Source organism: Myotis nattereri (assembly GCF_964212035.1).
Source record: "Myotis nattereri genome assembly, chromosome: 4".
Classification (NCBI taxonomy): Eukaryota; Metazoa; Chordata; class Mammalia; order Chiroptera; family Vespertilionidae; genus Myotis; species Myotis nattereri.
Window position 1 is genome coordinate 59,110,704 of NC_138079.1, and position 18,911 is coordinate 59,129,614.

General features: G+C 39.5%; 1 protein-coding gene across 1 annotated transcript in view; it reads left to right on the plus strand.

Annotated features, from left to right (window-relative positions):
• The window catches only part of PAM (peptidylglycine alpha-amidating monooxygenase), a 272,140-nt gene that overhangs the window by 145,982 nt on the left and 107,247 nt on the right, over positions 1-18,911 (plus strand). Inside the window, exon 5 of the mRNA XM_081089059.1 lies at positions 10,952-11,009. Coding sequence (XP_080945185.1) covers positions 10,952-11,009 — 58 coding nt within the window. The remainder of the gene's footprint in view (positions 1-10,951; positions 11,010-18,911) is intronic.

The following is an 18,911-nucleotide window of genomic DNA, read 5'->3' on the forward strand; positions in this document are numbered from 1 at the left end:
TCATCATAGTTAAATGTGTGACTTCATCATTAAACAGAAGTACTCCATGCCTGTTGTACCTCTTCTTTTAAAGGAAAAGTATCACTTTGCAGAAGTCACAGTTATCTTCATTTTACCTAGAATTGAATTAGCTTTCCCACTCTTATTTCCCTCAAGATGGCTAGGCCTGCTGAACAGATTGATAAATATAGTTCCTTTCCAGTCAGCTGTGCTAAAGGAGAGGAACATAGTTGTGGCTAGTGACTGTTGACACAACAGTTCAGAAAATTGACAGTTTCCATATTTAGAGAAACTTAGTGAAAAGCATCAACCACTGGCTTAAGCTTAGGGAAGGTGAGTAGCATAGATTTTCAGCAACTCCCTGTTCAGAACAGTACACTTCCCTTCGCGTAACTCCCTCCCCCCCGCCCCATAACCAGGGAGCCAAGGAGGATCCCACCACTGTTACCCCTGCTGTGCCTTGGTCATCAGTTATATACCACTAGAGGCCAGGTGCACAATTTGAGGAGAGGGAGGGGTGAGGGCATGTACTCTGCTCTAGGAGAGTGTTCGATTCTGGTCATCCTCATCCTCTCCCTCATCCTCTCCCTCATCCTCTCCCTCATCCTCTCCCTCATCTTCTCCCCCATCCTCTCCCCCATCCTCTCCCTGCCCTTGACCAGAATCGAACCTGGGACCCTTCAGTCCGCAGGCCGATGCTCTATCCACTGAGCCAAACCAGTCAGGGCTCTTTAGAAGGAAGATAAAACAACCTCAAAAAGAATGATGTATATAACGGATTAGTTTCCAGAGCATTCGCAGATGCCATTTATGTTGCAAATCTTCCTGAATTGTTTTCAATTTTCAATTGAGGGGTTATTTTAAAGCAAATAGATGAACCTGGTGAAAGGGAGAAAGAGAGTGAGGAGGGAGTGTGGGAAAGAGAGGCTTTATAATGACTTCCATGTTAGGACAGCCTGGGACCCCTTTCTCCAACCTCATCTCCTTCCATCCTTTCTTTCACTTTATGGTTGGAACACATCATAATTCCCCAACTTGTACACTATTTCAAGCCTCTGGGGTCTTACTTGGACTGCTCTGTGTCCATTGAGAGTTCTTTTTCCCTCCTTTTGGTATGGATTCAAAACTCTCTGCCTTTCTCCTTTCCTTCTTCTAGGGAAAAAGAAGAGAGGAGAAGAGCCCTGACTGGTTTGGCTCAGTGGATAGAGCGTCGGCCTGTGGACTGAAGGGTCCCAGGTTTGATTCCGGTCAAGGGCATGTACTCTAGGAGTCTTTCTAATTACCTTTTCCTGTCTGTGCGAGGTACACTCCCCTGGGGCCCAGTACTATCCTGTACTTATCTCTGTCATGGTTCTAGTTATATTGGATGGAAATAATCACTCTGATCCTCTTTTCTAATTAGAGTGGTTCTCAACCTTCCTAATGCTGCGACCCTTTAATACAGTTCCTCATGTTGTGGTGATCCCCAACCATAAAATTATTTTTGTTGCTACTTCATAACTGTAATTTTGCTACTGTTATTAATCGTAATGTAAATATCTGATATGCAGGATGTATTTTCATTGTTTGTGACCCACAGGTTGAGAACCACTGGAATAAAGGATCCAGAAATTGACCCAAGCCATTATACTCAATTAATATTTGCAAAGGAGGCAAGAGCATACAATGGAGTCAGAACAGCCTCTTTAATAAATTTGTGCACCAGTGGGGTCCCTCGGCCTGGCCTGTGGGATCGGGCCAAAACCGGCTCTCTAACATCCCCCGCGGGGTCCCAGATTGCAAGAGGGTGCAGGCCAGGCCAAGGGACCCCACCAGTGCATGGTCGGGGCCAGGGAGGGACGCGGGAGGTTGGCCAGCTGGGAAGGAACTGCGGGAGGGCTCCAGGGCATGTCCAGCCCATCTCGCTCAGTCCTGATTGGCCAGACCCCAGCAGCAAGCTAACTACTAGTCAGAGCATCTGCCCCCTGATGGTTAGTGCACGTCATAGTGACTGGTCAACCAGTCGACTCTCTGCCTCCTGGTGGTCAGTGCACATCATAGCAAGCGGTTGAGCAGCCTTAGCATATTATTAGCATATTACGCTTTGATTGGTTGAACAGCCGACCGGACACTTAGCATATTAGGCTTTTATTATATAGGATTATCAGTATGTTCCTTCTGGTTTCCTCTGAAATGAAACTGTGTGCAAGCTCTAAGACAGAGGTGTTCCCTCACCAAAATATTTTTTCTTCATCATTTGCTAGTACACATTGGTGATTCCCAAAGAAGAGCCCTTGCCAGGAAAGCGGCTCCGATTTCAGCTACTTGGCATGGAGCATCTTGTCATCATCAGCCACAATGTGATTATAGTTTAAAAATGCAAATGGGATCCTGGGATTAATCAACTGAAGGATAAAATTCTTATGAAAAAGGGATGCTGTGTAAAACCCTAATTAGGCAACATTTATAACACAGGTTTCAGTTCAGCGTTTCTTAAACTTAGTTTATTGCCACCAAAGGAAGAAGGTGATCCATGCAAAATTCAAAAGATATTTATAGAGTTCCCAGTATGTGCCAGATATTATTCTAAATGCTTAGGGTGCTAGCAGATATTCTTATAACAAGATTGCATTGTAGGTTAGGATAAACATCCAAAAAGTTGGTGGGAATGGAACTTAGCTTAATGGTAAGGACAAGAGTAGAGCACTTTGGAGAATCCTCTTTTATAGTCACTTAGGAAGGGTTTAACATCAAATCTTCACTGTAACTATTTCTTCCAGAGCCTAATAAATATAAAAAAGGGACAACATATTTTTTAATTCACATGGTACGAGAAAGATTTAACAAAAGATTTAACAAAAGAAAATCTGTACTTAAGTATCTTTAGTTCTGGTTTCAGAGAGGTAAATTTTTTAAACCTGAGTTCTTTGCTGCAGAAAATCATCTATGCTTTGATATAGTTTTCCTTTGCTCTAATCCTCTCATACTAGGATAAAGTTGAAACTACAAAGACCGCTGAGTCAGTATAAGCTTGATATGCATGTACTAAAATTGCCTTGGGAAATACCAATTTGATTGTATCTTCTATCTGGATCAATTCAAAGAAAACTTGAAAAAAATAAGTTTCCAATTGTTTTCTTCCTTTCAATATAACTCACATTCTTGTCAAAGAGGACTGAACACTTTCTGTACTTTTCTCTTGTTGGTCTGGCAAGAACCACGGTCCGTCCCGGAGATTTCCACCAGTTCTTTGGAGAATTTAAGTAATTTAACCCAGAGTGAGTATGTGAACATGTGTAGGGCTTCATGGATCCTTCATGGTTTTTCTGGATTGGATTTAAAATGTGCATGATCTGCGTTAGTAGAACGGTATCTACCTATTTTCAAACAGGCACAAAGTCACCGTTGCCACCATGAGATGGTTCCACTGCTCTGGTTAGCTGACAAGAGAAGAGTTACCAGAGACCATACTGTACACAATGTGATATTTCTGTGGGTTACAACCAATTTGCAAATAGCCACAAAATAAGCAAAAGGATCATGTGGTCTATCTATCTGTACACCTATTTGTGTCACCACACTGAGCAGTCTCTGTAAGGAAGGTGGTCTGCAGGGACTCCTTAAGCCTGAACAATAAAAGGGCAGTGAGGATATTATCCAGTCAGGATCAGATCATAGCGCTCAGCACTAGCATCTGAATGGTACCTCTGGTTTCCCCAAACAAAAATTACTGGTTTCATGTGAACAGTTTTCCCATGGAGTCGTATACAGATGGTTTTGTTTGTCCCGTATTGATTTAAATAGGCAGTTGGCGTTATTAACTACTTATTCCATAGAAAGCACTGTATCTCTGTTGTCTCCCAAGTGACTAAATCAAAATAAAGAGCACTCTTTTCTTAAATAACGTAAACAAGGTTTTACTGTTACTGTCTGCATTGAGAACTCAGCTTAAAATGGGTAATAATAGAATATAGTAGGAGTTCTTTACTAATAGGCACATTTGTTTTCATTCCTAGCACACAATCTTCTTTTGTCAGAAAAAAAATGTGCTTTTTCAGGAGCAGTAAAGAGGCATCAGCGAGACCATGTCCCGCTCGATTCAGATTTGGCTGCTGTGCCGCAGCAGCCAGCACCGGGAGCCTGGCTGTGTGCACTCATAGGTTATGCCTCCCTTTTTGTGCAGCTGAGCATTATGCTAGCCGTTTGAATCTACAGTATTTTATAGACAGTCCCCTGGCTCCAAGCTCAGCTACAGTGTTCTTCCCCGAGAGAGGAAAAGAGGGTTCATGATGATGATATATGGAAAATTGTGAAAGGTTGTGCTGGTAGTGTGGGGTGAATTATAGAAGCATCCTTTCTAGGACAGGGTATTCGAACGAAGGAACTACTCTGATGGGCAGTAAGGTGCTGTTTTTGTGTCTTCAGAATGTGTTAGAGAGAAACATTGATCTGATTTATGTATATGTTTTCCAATAGCTTTACTTTGCAGAATCAAAATAGTGACAGAATTAGATAGCTGTGGCTCTAGTCTGGCTTTTTGCAGTTCGTTGACAAGCTTTCATGACATGTTTTCAAGTGCTATTGGAAATTTTGAGGACTTGAACAAAAACTCATTAAATTTTATACATCTTTGATTCCTTTATTTCTCCCATTAATCAAGTAAACAACTAACATTGTGCCTAAGAACTGTCATTTTCTTTTCAAATATTAAAGGGGCTTGAAAATAGCCTTTTTAAAAAATTTATATTTATTGTTGAGAGTATTACAGCTGTCCCCCATTTTCCTCTCATTCCCCTCCCCCCACGCACACACACCTGGCTCTTGCCCCACTCCAGGCCTTCACCACACTGTTGTCTGTGTCCATGGATTATGCATACATACATACTGGTATAACTTCTTTGATTATTCTCTGCCCACCTCTCCCCCTTTTTTATTATTTGTCTTCCCATAGTGGAAAGAGAAGTGCTTTAGTGAACTGGGTTCATATTCCATTTCATCAGTTTCCAGAACTTTTTTAAATCACAAACAATTCATTTGTCTTCTCGAACTTAAGTTTTTCCATCATTAAAAGTGTCAGTAATACCTACATGGCGGCGTTATCATGGGAAATAATTATGATGGAAATCTTCTAGATTGAAGTACGATGCACGACCAGGGTTCTCCCTCAAGGTATCATATGCTAAGTACCAATTGTATGTTTAAGTCATTTGAATCTTTTTATCTTGTTGAATGACAGAGGTTGTGGGGTCATATTTACCTAATCGGGGCATTGTTAAATATTGTTCCTGGTGTTCATCTTGCAAAAAAGAAAAACACAACTGGTTACTTGCACATATTAGTGATGTCATGATTTTATTACTTTAAGAAATGTATCATTCCACTTAATATTGTTGCCTCAGGAGGTTTTAGTGTGTGTGTGTGTGTGTGTGTGTGTGTGTGTGTGTGTGTGTGTGTTTTGCATTCCCAGGGTTGGTGGTAGTTAACTATGTGGTAACACATTATTATAGTCTTAAATTCTTAAACCAACTGCTTACAGCATGGAATTTAAATGTAAAGCAACTATTCATGGTGACATGCTATAGAAATAAATCTGTTTTGATGAGCTCATAATAGTTTGGGAAAGGCTATTGCCCTATCCATTCTTCAAGTTACACATCCTATTAAAAAAATAGTTGTTCATTTACTTATGAAGAACCTTAAATGTTATTTAAAATATAGGATTTAGTCTCATAGTTACAAAAAACAGAGGTATAAAGGTGGAAAAACTCTCCAGAATCACAATTTAACTAGTTTAAAACTTGAAACTAATAGTGAATAGCAACTGTAATTGAAAAATTTTTTAAAAAAATTATTAAGTAGCAAAAAAGATATATAATTATCTGTAATAGTCATGAAGGCATAAACTCAAAGACTTTTATTCCTAACTCTGACACTACCTACCTGGGTGGCCTTAGGTAGATCAAAAGCATTTCTGTGAATTTGTTCCCATTTCTGTAAAAAAAAAAAAAAAAAAGAAAAGAAAAGAAAAAAGAAGTTGCAGTGCTTGTTAGACCATTCAGGGAACAATTGGGAGAAGAACATGAACAAAAAAGAGTTCTCCTCATACTCAGCCAGTCAGAGGGAGACAGAACTTGTTGGCCCTGCAGCATCTTTAAGAGTAGGCTTCTCCAGTTGTGCCAGGTAAATGACTCTTTGGGGTGCATCTTTTTTTACATGGATCTTGAGCTCCTGGATCTTAAGCTCTCAACCTAATTCTAGAAACCAAACTATGGAACTAGAATACTCCAGATCAAAATTACTGGTACCTTTTACAGTTGCAGAAAAAAAGAATTAAATACCTTTAGCTAGTCCCTGCTCTATTGAACTGTGGTCTTCAGAGCTTTCAGCTGAAAGCTAATTATTGATTTGATCCACACTGTATTTTTAAATATATTCTATTTATTTTAGAGAGGAAGGGAGAGAGAGAGAGAGAGAGAGAGAGAGAGAGAGAGAGAGAGAGAGAAAGAGAGAGAGAGACATCAGTGATGAGAGAGAATCATTGATCAGCTGCCTCCAACACACCCCCACTGGGGATGGAGCCTGCAACCCGGGCATGTGCCCCGACTGGGAATCTAACTGTGACCTCCTAGTTCATAGGTCAGTGCTCAACCACTGAACCACACCAGCTGGGCCACACTGTATCTTTAATGTACTTATTTTTTTAAAAAAAATTTCACTTTTTTTTTCTTTTAACAGAATTATTCTTTATCTTGAAAAATGGCTCATGAGTAAAATCCTCAATCAGAATAGTAGTATAATGGTAAAGTGTGTCCCAGAATTCACGCAAGAAGTAATTTTGAGAGAAAACACAGATTTGTAATTAAAAATTGTAAATTTTTTATTGATTCATAAAGTATACAGGATAGGGTTATGTATGGAATAGCATATTGGGTAAATGGCCTCCACGGCTTTGCTGACACATACACACTCTTTTGTAATTGCCTGAGCAGCCACATTTTCAAAGAATGGTCCGATGATGCCTCCAGCCCAAAATCTGCACCAAACAGTGACACGTTGTGGATGCATTTGTTTCTCAACAATCACTCGTGGATTTTCTGAACCCCAAATGCGACAATTTTGTCGATTAACCAAGCCATCAAGATGAAAATGAGCCTCATCGAAATTCAGCCACATTTATGCAAAACGGTCATGGAAAATTTCAACAAAAGATGCATATGTGCCAGCAAAGCTGTGGAGGCCATTTACCCGATGTGCTATGGCCATACATAACCCTATACTGTATACTTTATGAATCAATAAAATATTTACAATTTTTAATTATAAACCTGTGTTTCTGTCAAAATTACTTCTTGCGTGAATTTTGGGACACACTTTATATGGTAGACCATTGATGCAATGCCTAATTTTGACTTTGCTCTCACAAAATAATTTTGCAGACTAGTTATTCTGCAGAGTATCTCCTTTATCTCTTCTTATTATTCTTTTTCTCACCTAAGGATATGTTTTTGTTGATTTGAAAGAGACAGGGAGAGTTAGAGAGAGAGAAAGGAAGAATTGGAGAGAGACAGAAATATCAGTGTGAAAGAGAAACATAGATTGGTTGCTTCCTATACATGCCCCTACCAGAGATTGAACCTGCATCTTGGGTATGTGCCCTGACCAGGAATTGAGACCTCTTGATGTATAGGACGATGCTCCAACCAACTGAGCCACACCGGTCAAGCTTTTTCTTTCTCTACTTTTTTCTTCTTTAAACTGATTTTAACATAACAGTAAAGAAACCATTGAAATCTGAACACATTCTCATTAATACAGAAGTTATAAACCAAGAAATACAAACTGTTTGAAGAATGACATTCCCATGTTATTCTGTCATTTTAAATTGCTTAGCTGATGATAAGAACAAGAATTATTATATGGATCGGATCAATTTTCAATATAAGTAATAGTTTCCCTTGTTTTATGTGTGTAACCATTGTTTTGCTTAGTTGTTTTTTTCTTTTATCAAAAGAACCCACTTGCTGAATTTCATATTTCTGTTTATGACTATAACTTGTCTTTTCCAAAAACAACTTGAGGAGGCTTATAATAAAATCAAAGATAAAATAAAACCAAAAAGTATTAGTCCAAATTTAAAACACCTTTTATTTGGTTTGCATTACATTGCAACCTTTGGATCCTTGTTAAAAATATATAGTTTGCTACTTTAAATTTATTTTTTATATTTGCCTTTAAGTCATTAATTGTTCACATTGGTTTGAATGATCTGTAATGCATTGTTAGTCAGACTACTGATGTCAGATCAGATCCCAGCTCCTGCACTTGTTAGTGTCAAAAGTAAACTAGGTGGATAGTAAAGTGGTAAGGCAGACTTCTTCAATGTTAACTATTGCAATAGGGAAGAGGTGTAAACTGAACTCAGCTTTGCTGACACAAAAGACAGGAGACCTTTTAAAGGCTGGGTGTGTTAAGAGATAGGGACTGAGGGGTGTTGGGGTAATTGGTCCCTGTGACTTGGCACTTAACCAGAGGAATAACAAACTTCTCTTATCTTTATGAGAGGAAGCAGTGATGTAAGTTAGAACAGGCATTCCCTGGCTGAGAATCAGAGCAGAGTTACTTCCTTGAGTGTGAGAAGACAGTTCCAGGTGGTAGGAGCTTTAGATCTCAAAGAGACAGAGAAAAGATTAGTTGCCAACTTTCTTAAGTAACCACACTAATAAGAAGGGTGTTCAGAAGCCTATCTGCCTATTGTCAGGTTTTGGTTAGAATAAACTAAAGTTACTTAACCTTGGTTTACCTCAGTTTCCTCATCTCTACAATGGGGATAATAACATTACCTATATCATAAGAATGTGTTTTAAGGAATAAAATAATTAATACATGTGAAGTGCTTAGAACAGTAGTGGCACATACTAAGCTCTCAATTAATGTTGTCTTTCTTAGGATCTTTACAATGGAGTTCATAATACAGATTATCTGTCATATTGGATTGCTTTATTTATTAAATGATATAATACAAATAAAACGTTGAGAACCATGCCTGGCACATTATAAGCATTCAATAACTGTTGGCTAGAAATAGTAATGGTAACAATAGCAGCTGTAGTAGTCACTAAGTATCTTCCGGTAGTGATTTACTCATGGCCAAGGATGAGCAAATAGAAAAGAATCTTGAGCTTATTATTTTTTTGTTAGAACAGAGTAGAAATATTTTGTAAATTAGTAATTCAGAGATTGGAAAATATTTATGAGCAATCTTGTACATGATTGTGAGATCTTTGAGCATGATTTTGCCAGTATATTTCGTGGGTTTTAGATACACAGTTCACATCTCCTGCATTTATGTGGCTTAACTTCCTCACTGTGAAACCTTCAACATTTCCTTCTTAGCAAAATAAGAGTGAATTGAAATAATTATGAAGTCTTTTAAGAAATGAAACAGTTTTCTCAAATGAGAAAAAATGGCATATACCAAAGTAGAAATGAAGACTGAACCATATTTCTATAATTTTTCAAATTATAATGTACTTGCTTTATGTGTATTTGAACCTCCTTGAATCCCAACACAGAAATAAAATAAGAGGTACAATTCTGCAGTCTTTTGATGCTTACCAGTAGGTTTAGAGAAACCCAAATGACCTCTATTCATGTTGTGTAGTCTCTTGATCCAGCACTGTGCAGTGATAATCCATGAAGTATGAATTATTAAATGAGTTATCTCTATTTGTATTTGGTATATTATTAACCATAGCACATACTTTACTGAATATGGATTTCCGTTAAGGAAGAAGAATGCATAGATCAAAAGAAGCTCATTCCCCTTAAATTGCAATTTTTATTACTAAAAATTCTTGATGTTAATATATTTGATAGCAGAAAAGTAGTCATTTAGATAAAAGACCAATAACTAGAAAAGAAAGAATAATTGAATTAATGTTGATTTCTTTAATAAACTACATAAAATGTTAAAAATAAGGAAGAACAACCAAATCCTATATAATAAAGAGGTAATATGCAAATTAACCCTCATACCCTCACAAGATGGCTACCTACAACCAGGCCAGCAGAGGGGTTAGTGAGGGACGACCAAATGACTGAACAAGCAGGCTGCACGGGCGACCAGGCCAGCAGGGGGGGCCGTTAGGGGCGACCAGGCCGGCAGAAGGGTAGTGGGGGTGCCTAGTTCAGCAGGGCAGGCAGTAAGGGGGAACCAGGCTGGCGGGGGGGGGGAGTTAGGAGTGACCAGGTCATCAGGGAGGGGCAGTTGGGGGCAACCTGGCCGATGGGGGGGGGGGGCAGTGAGGGGTGATTAGGCCAGCAGAGAGGCGGGCAGTTATGGGAGACCAGGCAGGCAGGCTGGTGAGCAATTAGGAGCCAGTGGTCCAGGATGTGAGAGGGCTGTCTGACTACCGGCAGTCGGACATCCCCCGAAGGGTCTGGGATTGGAGAGGGTGCAGGCGGGGCTGAGGGGACCCCTCCCCCGTGCATGAATTTCATGCACCAGGCCTCTAATATAATATATTTTAACACCAACTTTTACTCATTGTACTTTTCTAGTTAACATTTTGGACAATTGTAAAGTGAAAAAAGAAATTAAATTCCTAATTTTTCAAATAGCAAATATGTTCAAAACCAATTTTCTAGCATTTTAAAATCAGATGCATTAATAAATTGTATCACTCTTCATATAAGCATCTAAAATGTTTCCTTTTAACTGTGCCATATTAGAAATATTGCTCATGGTAATTGGTTTTATAAATAGGATTTGAAGAGTCTTAGAAAAACTTTTAGACTACCTAAGTTCTAGCATTAGCCCCTTTATGAACCTGGCACCCAGGGTGTGGCAGGCAACTTCACCTGTCTGGTCTAGTAGTTCTTTCTCAGCCATATAACCTGTGCTTTGACTCGTTATTATTTCTTCTTGACTAGCAGCAATTTAATTTGAATTTTGTCTTTCTTTCCTTAACAGTCTGACACATACTTCTGCATGTCAATGCGTTTGCCAACAGATGAGGAAGCCTTCGTGAGTAAGTAATTGGATGGGGTAGTGGTTGGCATTTGAAGGGAGGGCAAGCTATTTGAAATCAGTGAAAGGTCCTCTTTGATGGTTATGAGCGTATTAATCTTTTACTGTCAGTTTCTAAAATGCATTTATCATGCCTAATGTGGAAACCAACTAGCGAGAGCCACTGAGAGATAGGATTACAAACTGTATCTGGAGAGATGCATGAGTAATAGTAGTTAAGCAGTTGCATGCAGATGTCAATGGCTGCCAATACCATGTGGTCCCATTTGTATTGTATTGACTTTCTGTCTGTGGCTGGATGCTTAATTCTGCTTCACTCAACAGACTGTTTATTTACTTGCTGGGTCATGCTGTAAATCGAATGCACTTAGAATCAACATTGGAGAATGTAATATTTTACCTGTTAGACAGGTAAATGGATAGGAAGGGAGGAAGGAAGAAGGGAGGAAAGGAGGAAGGTAGAAAGGAAGGGAGGGAGGAAGGGAGGGAGGAAGGGAGGGAGGGAGGGAGGGAGGGAGAGAGAGAGAGAGAGAGAGAGAGAGAGAGAGAGAGAGAGAGAGAGGAGGAATGGTGGGAGGACGGAAGGAATGTTGTTCTTGTTGTCTGTATTACAGAATAAGAGGACTTGTAAATGACAAGCCCTTCCCTAACTGGATCTTCTAATGAAATAGGAAAATGACAAAGCACCATCTGTTTTCATCTAGGTTGTTTTAATTTAGACCTGCCTTATGGCAGACTCTTAACTGTTTAGGGAAGAGGTATGATTGGCAAATTATTCATGGATTTGTTTTTTCCTCCTACTTCACTTTTCTGGTTTGAATTGTTGGTTTTGGATAGAAAGTGATGATAATGAGGGTTGTACTTCGGTCTCTTGAAACTAATCTTCAAGTGGGCTGTCTGAAGCAGCTATTACTTGGATTATACAATGTGTATAGTAGCCTTGGAGCCAGTGGAGGATGAGTTTCCATGAGGTGCTCCTAACAGGAATATGCACTGTAGACCTGTAAGGCCAGAGCAGTGTACCTTTATTTTCCCCCCCACATACGTTGGTGGTAATCACAACAGAAAATACACCTGTAACAAACTCTCTAAACAGAATTTCCTCCATGGTTAATGGAGGAAAAAGATGAAAATTAGACCTTGGGAAGTTGACAGAAGTTGACCATTGCCTGATTGCTGTTATTCTGTGTAATAATTAAACATCATCAAGAAAAAAGTTAGGACAGTGTTCCCAGATCCTGAACTTTTTAACTCTAGAGACAGAAAAGTAATTTAGATTCCTAATTGTAGTATGCTGAGCAACACCAAATGTGATTTAGGTATAACTAATTAAAATGTCAATATTAAAAATCTCATTTCATAGCCACATGTTTGGCAGTCTGTGAGAAAATAATAATCTATAATAATAAAAGTGCAATATGCTAATTAGACCAGGCAGTGGAACAACCTTCTGGACATCCTTCCGGACAACCTTCCAGACAAAGCCGCAGCTGCGAGGGCCGAGGTAGCCGCCATGGCTGTGAGGTCCAAGTCCCTTGCATGAATTTCGTGCATCAGGCCTCTAGTTACTCATAAAAAGAATTTTACGTGAAGGTTTTTTTCCTTACTAATTTTATGTTTTCTCTGTGCAAGTTCAGAGATAGTCTTGCTTCCTCCTGTTTCACACTTGCTTTGAACGAAGGCCACTCTGCACACCTGTATTAACATGAAGGTCATGTTTCACAACAGAACCACAGGTCTCACATTAATACTGGTTACTGGTTTGTTTCTGGAGGTTAGTAGTGGTACATGATTTCAGAGCTAAGGACTATAAATATATGTCCTGGAATATGTTTTTGCTCTCTTAATATAAATGTGTTTGCTTTTACATAATTTAAAATTGAAAAGTACAAGTGAATATATTCAGTCAAGAAAAATACTCACAGGAGACACATAAAGGGTTATTGTAGAACCAGGGTACTAAACATTTCTGCATCTTCTCAGGCAACTCTCTTCTAAGATTAAACTGTTCCCAGTTCTAAGGTCCTTAAAGGATCTTATACGATTAATAAGTCATTTTAGTATTTCTTCTCTTTATGGCTAGGAGGATTGTATGAATATTAAAGATTTTGTCCCTTTTTGTAAACCGTTGTTTCATTTTCAATGTGAGTCCTTTAATGTACTACCCCCAGGTGATTTGTGATTACCATTATTTGCATAATCCAACAACCACAGAAATTTAGGTGGAGGCACCTAAAATAGAAAACCAAAGAGAAGTACCACAAATTACTTATATAAGGGATTAAGTTAAAGGAAATGTTGCATATATTATCTCATTAATTCTTAGGATGACCCTGAAGTTAGTCCCATTTCAGAGTTAGAGAAACAGAGACGGGAACATCAGCGTTCTTGATTCAGTTTGGTGTTAGGACAATAGTTTGTATGGAATCTGTGTTCATATAATCAGCCCACCACCAGCCCTTGTTTACCGATAGCCTGCCAGACACCGTATTTTTAAGCCATTTTACCAAAGAGGAAACAGAGTCAGAGAGGTTAAGGAACATGCCCTCGCTTTTTGCTTGCTACCCTATGTGTATGCCATTTAAATCCTAACAGATTTGGGTGTGAAGAGAGTGGTACAGGGAAGAAAGAAAATAAGTTATCAAGTGGATAGATGGAACTGAAATACAGTACTAGCACATCTCTGTCTTCCTCACATCAAATATAATTATTCTTTCATTCCCTTACCTTCACTCCCTACTGGGAACACACTGGTCAATTTTGCCCACAAGTAAGTAAAACTCATGAAAGAAATAAGAACCATCTTATGAAATAAAACCCAATACACATGAAATCTTAAAGATTTGCAAAAGGAAAAGGGCTTGCATGTTTAGATTGTATGTTGGGAGAGTGATCATACATAACTTTTCCCGACTCCCAAAGTGAAAGTTTGGTAGTGGTAACCAAGGCTTTTTCATGAATGAAGCCTTTTTGTGGGTTGTCCTAAATTCTAGGTTGCAGGGTGCCTTATCATTGGAAATGAAGACTTGTAAAGACCTATAATACTTTGTTTATTCATTTCTTAAGTCACTTTTTTCACTTTATACCTTCTGCTTTTATTATCTATGCCTTTAAAATTTTTGAATGCTAGCAGGACATGTGCCACAGGGTGTGTAGGGACTCAGTAATTGCTTAATACACGAGTGAACACTGAAAAAGTGTTTCGTTTGTTTGGCCATTTTCTAAGGCAACAACATATCGAATAGTAGCCAATTTACCTTTTTGCCTTAACTTATATTCTCGTTTGAATGTAAAGAAATATGTATTTTTTTTAAGAAAAGCCACTTGTTCATAAATTCTGCTGTGTGCCAGTTAACGGGGATGTGAGGTGTGACACAAATTCAAGGAAACCCCAGCCTGGCAGAATTCTGGAAGGCATGACTACGCATGTCAGAACATATGAAAAGGACTTTCTTCTTTTGCTTTTCAGATTTCTGGGGGGGAAATCACAAAAGGAAGAGTACAATTCAGATTGCTTATTAAGACTAAAACAGTCTCTTGATAGTGTTAAAAACCAAAGTTGCATTTGAAAAAAATCATAAATCGGGCTTTATGGTTGTGTGACTAATTAGGTAATTCATTATATCTACACTAATAAAAGAGAAATGTGCAAATTGACCATACCTTCGCAACACCCACCAGCCAATCAGGAGTGCATATGCAAATTAACCCAACAAAGATGGCGGATTAATTTGCATATGCAGGCGACGAGCGCCAGGAGTGGGGCGGGATGCTTGTGTTGTTGCCATGGTGTCAACCCAGGCGTTCTGCACCGCCCCAGCTGCTCAGGGCCTCTGGGCAGCGTGGGAAGTCAGAAAGGTGGCTCTGGCCAGAGCAAAGGCGGTGCCGGCCAGGGGAAGGAAGGCCCATTCTTGCACGAATCTTCGTGCATTGGGCCTCTAGTATAAACATACTTCTTAATTTTGAGAAAACACCATCATAGTTGTCATGGAACTTATATGTACATTGCCTTCATATTTACATATGAGCATACACTGTATTTGATGTGTTCATTTGTCTGTGTTGAATTATTAAGTATGAATTAAAGTGGGTGTTTGAGAAAATCCTAGAATGAAGATAAGTATAATTTGTATATTTTGAACAAAATCATAGCTCTCCCTAGAGCATTGCTTTTGTTTATTGTTTTACTAAAAAATTCCAGACTTGGGATGGGTGAAGATCTGATAAAATCTGCATTTGACCACTGAACTGTGAGGCTGTCTAAAAGGTGTTTTACAGACACTCAGAGGAATTGGCTCTGACAGCAGCCCATTCAGCCAAGAAATTTGACTGTCATCGCCATTCACTTGCTTTCCTTCACATGGATGACCAGTAAATAAATGTGTCTTTTCCTTGGTGAATGATGGCAAGTCCCTATCTATCAAAATGCACTATACAAATGAGATAGAAGCCATGGAATGTAGAAACAGATGAAATCAATCTAATGATTTGTTGCTTTTTGTTTTCTTGGGTTCCTCTCTTAAATGTAGAACAATTTCTGTTGCAGAATTGCACAGTTATACTTGAATATTTCCAAATGTGGCCTTTCTTAAACAAAGCACACGTTAAGATACTGAGATACTTCAAAACCTGCAGGGACAACTTAATTTTGATCATGTTCATGGGTTAGTACATAGTGTGACTATAAAGATCAAGGTCTGGCACAGTTATAATGCTCATATATCCACATTTTATGGCTTTGACAGCAGTAAATAAAAGCGCGCGCGCGTGTGTGTGTGTGTGTGTGTGTGTGTGTGTGTGTGAGTGTAAGTCCCCATCCCCATGTCACCTTTTTGCTTCCACCTAGGATTTTCCTCAACATGAATAATGTAGTCTCTGTCTCCCACATGACCATTGGGTACCTTCCAGCAGGCACCTTAGGAAGCTGTTCTAGTTCCATAGTTAAAGCTCCGTGGAGAGAGCTGAGATAGCACTAATAAGATATTCTATACTAGGGTCTCTGATGAATAGACAAAACCTAATTTGCTTGGTCATATCATGAAGGAGAAGCTGCTTCTTTGGACCTTGTTTCAAAGTATTTCTTAAATGTCCTCTATCCTTAGGTCACCCAAATGCCCAGGTTTCCAACATGACCCTCAACAAAACTCAGGGTTTTCTCAAGTAATAAAAAGGGGAGGTGAGAGAAGTAGGAATTTTATTGTATTTTATATAGCTGAGATTTAGGAAAGTTTTTAATTAGATACATCTAGAGATTATCAAAACAGAACTGATGGATGTTAACTAGACTTATTCTGGTGGTGATTTTACAATATATACAAATATCAAATAATGATGTACACATAAAACAATTATAATGTTATATGCCATATATATATATATATATATATATATATATATATATATATATATATATATATACATACACTAATAAAGAGCTTATATGCTAATGGTTGAAACGGTAATGACCAGGTCATTAGCATATTAGCTGGGGTGTTGCTCCCGAGTCAGGGCGGGAGCGGGGAGGTGCCCAGAGGAGGCAGGACCATCCTGTGCTGGGGAGGGCAGGAGTGAGAGCCCATAGAGCCCCCCTCACCAGTCCTTCACCACCCACCACTCACACCCTGAGTGCCCCGCAACCCACCTGCCAGGGGAAGGAGCGCAGCGCAGCAGGCGGGAGGCTTCCACACCCTCCTTTGGCGCCATGATGGGGTGGAGCCTCCGCGTTGCTCTGGAGATGGGGCAGAAGCGAGGCAGGACCAGCCCGAGGTGACTGTAGGGACTGAGGGCGGGGCCTGAAGCGGCCAGAGAAGGCCAGAGGGTTTGGGGGCTGGGCCAGGCGCGCTAGAGCTCTGCGTGGACAGGTTTGGGTGTCAAAGCAGGGTGGCGGGTGGGTGGGCGCCGTGGGATTTCCAATCGCGCGCTGGGCTCCTAGTATATAGGACATAGTTGTTTTAATGCAATAATATCAAAATGCCACCATTTCCCACTCCCAGTAAAATGGTCAATTCAGAAATCCCGGGTTTGAATCGGAATTGCTGTGTAAATGTCCTTCGGTGGTGAGGGTTTGTGGTGCTTTGACAGTCATGCTGAAGTAGCCGATTCAGCTATTTCATGGGGGAAGGGGGGCAACTTCTCTAAAGATCAGTATGAATTTTCCTCTTCAGAGAAAATTTCCTGAGAGAGAGAGAGGGGCAAGATTTGATCTGGATCAGGGAAGGTCTGCAGAGGGGAGGAGAGTATCCCGGCGGGCAATGGTATGAGCAATGAAGGAGCACGCCAGACAGGAGTGTGAGCCTCACTCCTTGCTAGCTGCATGGCCGAGGACAAGTTACTGGGCCTCGCTCTCAGGCTCATTTGTGGGAGGGAATAGAGACCGCTCCTGTGGTGGTTGTGAGAAGTAAATGAGCTTGGCATCGGGTAAGCCCTCAGTAAATGGTAGTGATTCTGGCCCTTAAGTGAGATGGGCTGCCTGATGTGAGTGCGAATGCAGGTTGGCAGCGGTCATGTTAGAAACGTGGTGGGCTAGCAGACAGGTGCAATATCATGCATGACCTGGAAAGGCAAGAGGGAGGATATGGATTCAGTTCTGGAGGGAATTAATAGGGGACTGTGGTAGGAGTGACATCACAAAAACTGAGCTTAATGGAGCTTCTGCTGTTGTAGCTTTCATAGCCAGACTGATAGTGTATTTATGGATTACTTCCTTGGTTCTGGCAAATGCCAAGAAGTTCAGTTTTAAAAGGTATATCATCTAGAAGTTTTATTTTTGTGCTAAAATTCCTTTTTTTTAAACTAGTTCTATTTTATTTTTTTATTATTATTTTAATCATTATTGTTGAAAGTATTGCATAGGTCCTCCTTTTCCCCCCATTAACCTCTTCCAGCCTACTCCTGTCGTCCTCCCCCTCATGGGCTAAAATTTATTTGTAAGTAAGGGTTATTTTATTGAATTTTTAATTTGTGTTCAATTTATAGACTTTCTCGGGTATCTTATTTCTTGGATAATTTGGCAACAGTAGCTTAAAGTCCTTGTAAACCACATTAAGGATGCTTTCTGAATTGTGTATTATTGTCCATGCTAGTGAGAGTTAATGACAATTTCTCTATTAAATTTTCTGATTAAAATGTTCAAGCAAAAGGTCTTTCTGCTTGTGTAGAATTGCTTTATGGGCACACGGGGCGCTGGTAGAAGATAATATAATCTGCCATTGCCGGGGGTTTTAACATGCTGCCCAATGGGCAGTATGCTGTGAGCTTTACATTTTTCTGAACCTTTTGGCTCAACTGCAAGACGACGCACATTAAGGCTGATCATATCCTACACTTAAGTTACAATTTAGAGCATTATCTTCAGTTCCTAAGAATGGTTTTTGAAGTATAATCTTTATTTTTTTTTTGGAAATAAAGACACTTCTATGTGAGTGATACTAAAATTTGGAGGCCTGCCTGTAATTTTTTTCATTATGACAATTTCTTCACATTATTGTTTCTTAAACCTTACACCTCTCTATTCTCTCAATATTGAAACAATTCTAAAGGATCAACTAACTTTTACCTTCAGGAACATTTTTTATATATTTATTTTGAAAGAAACCTTGTTTTTACTATTTGTCCTATGCACATAAAAGAGCAAGGCAGTCCAAGTTAACTAAGATGAATGAACTGAATTCTTAGCATGCTCACACTATGCAATATATTCAGGCACTAAAAATGGTGATTGTAGTCAGAATCCCCTGTTATTCACCTGTGAAACTTTTCAAAGGTACACTTGCCTGTAATGACCTCGGGAGACTTGAATGAAATATTGATAAAGGAAGGGGCAGGGCTGACCTCTCATTGATGCTGGGCACCTGTATTTTGAACAAGGTGCAATTGATGCACAAAACCAAGGGAAAAGTACTAT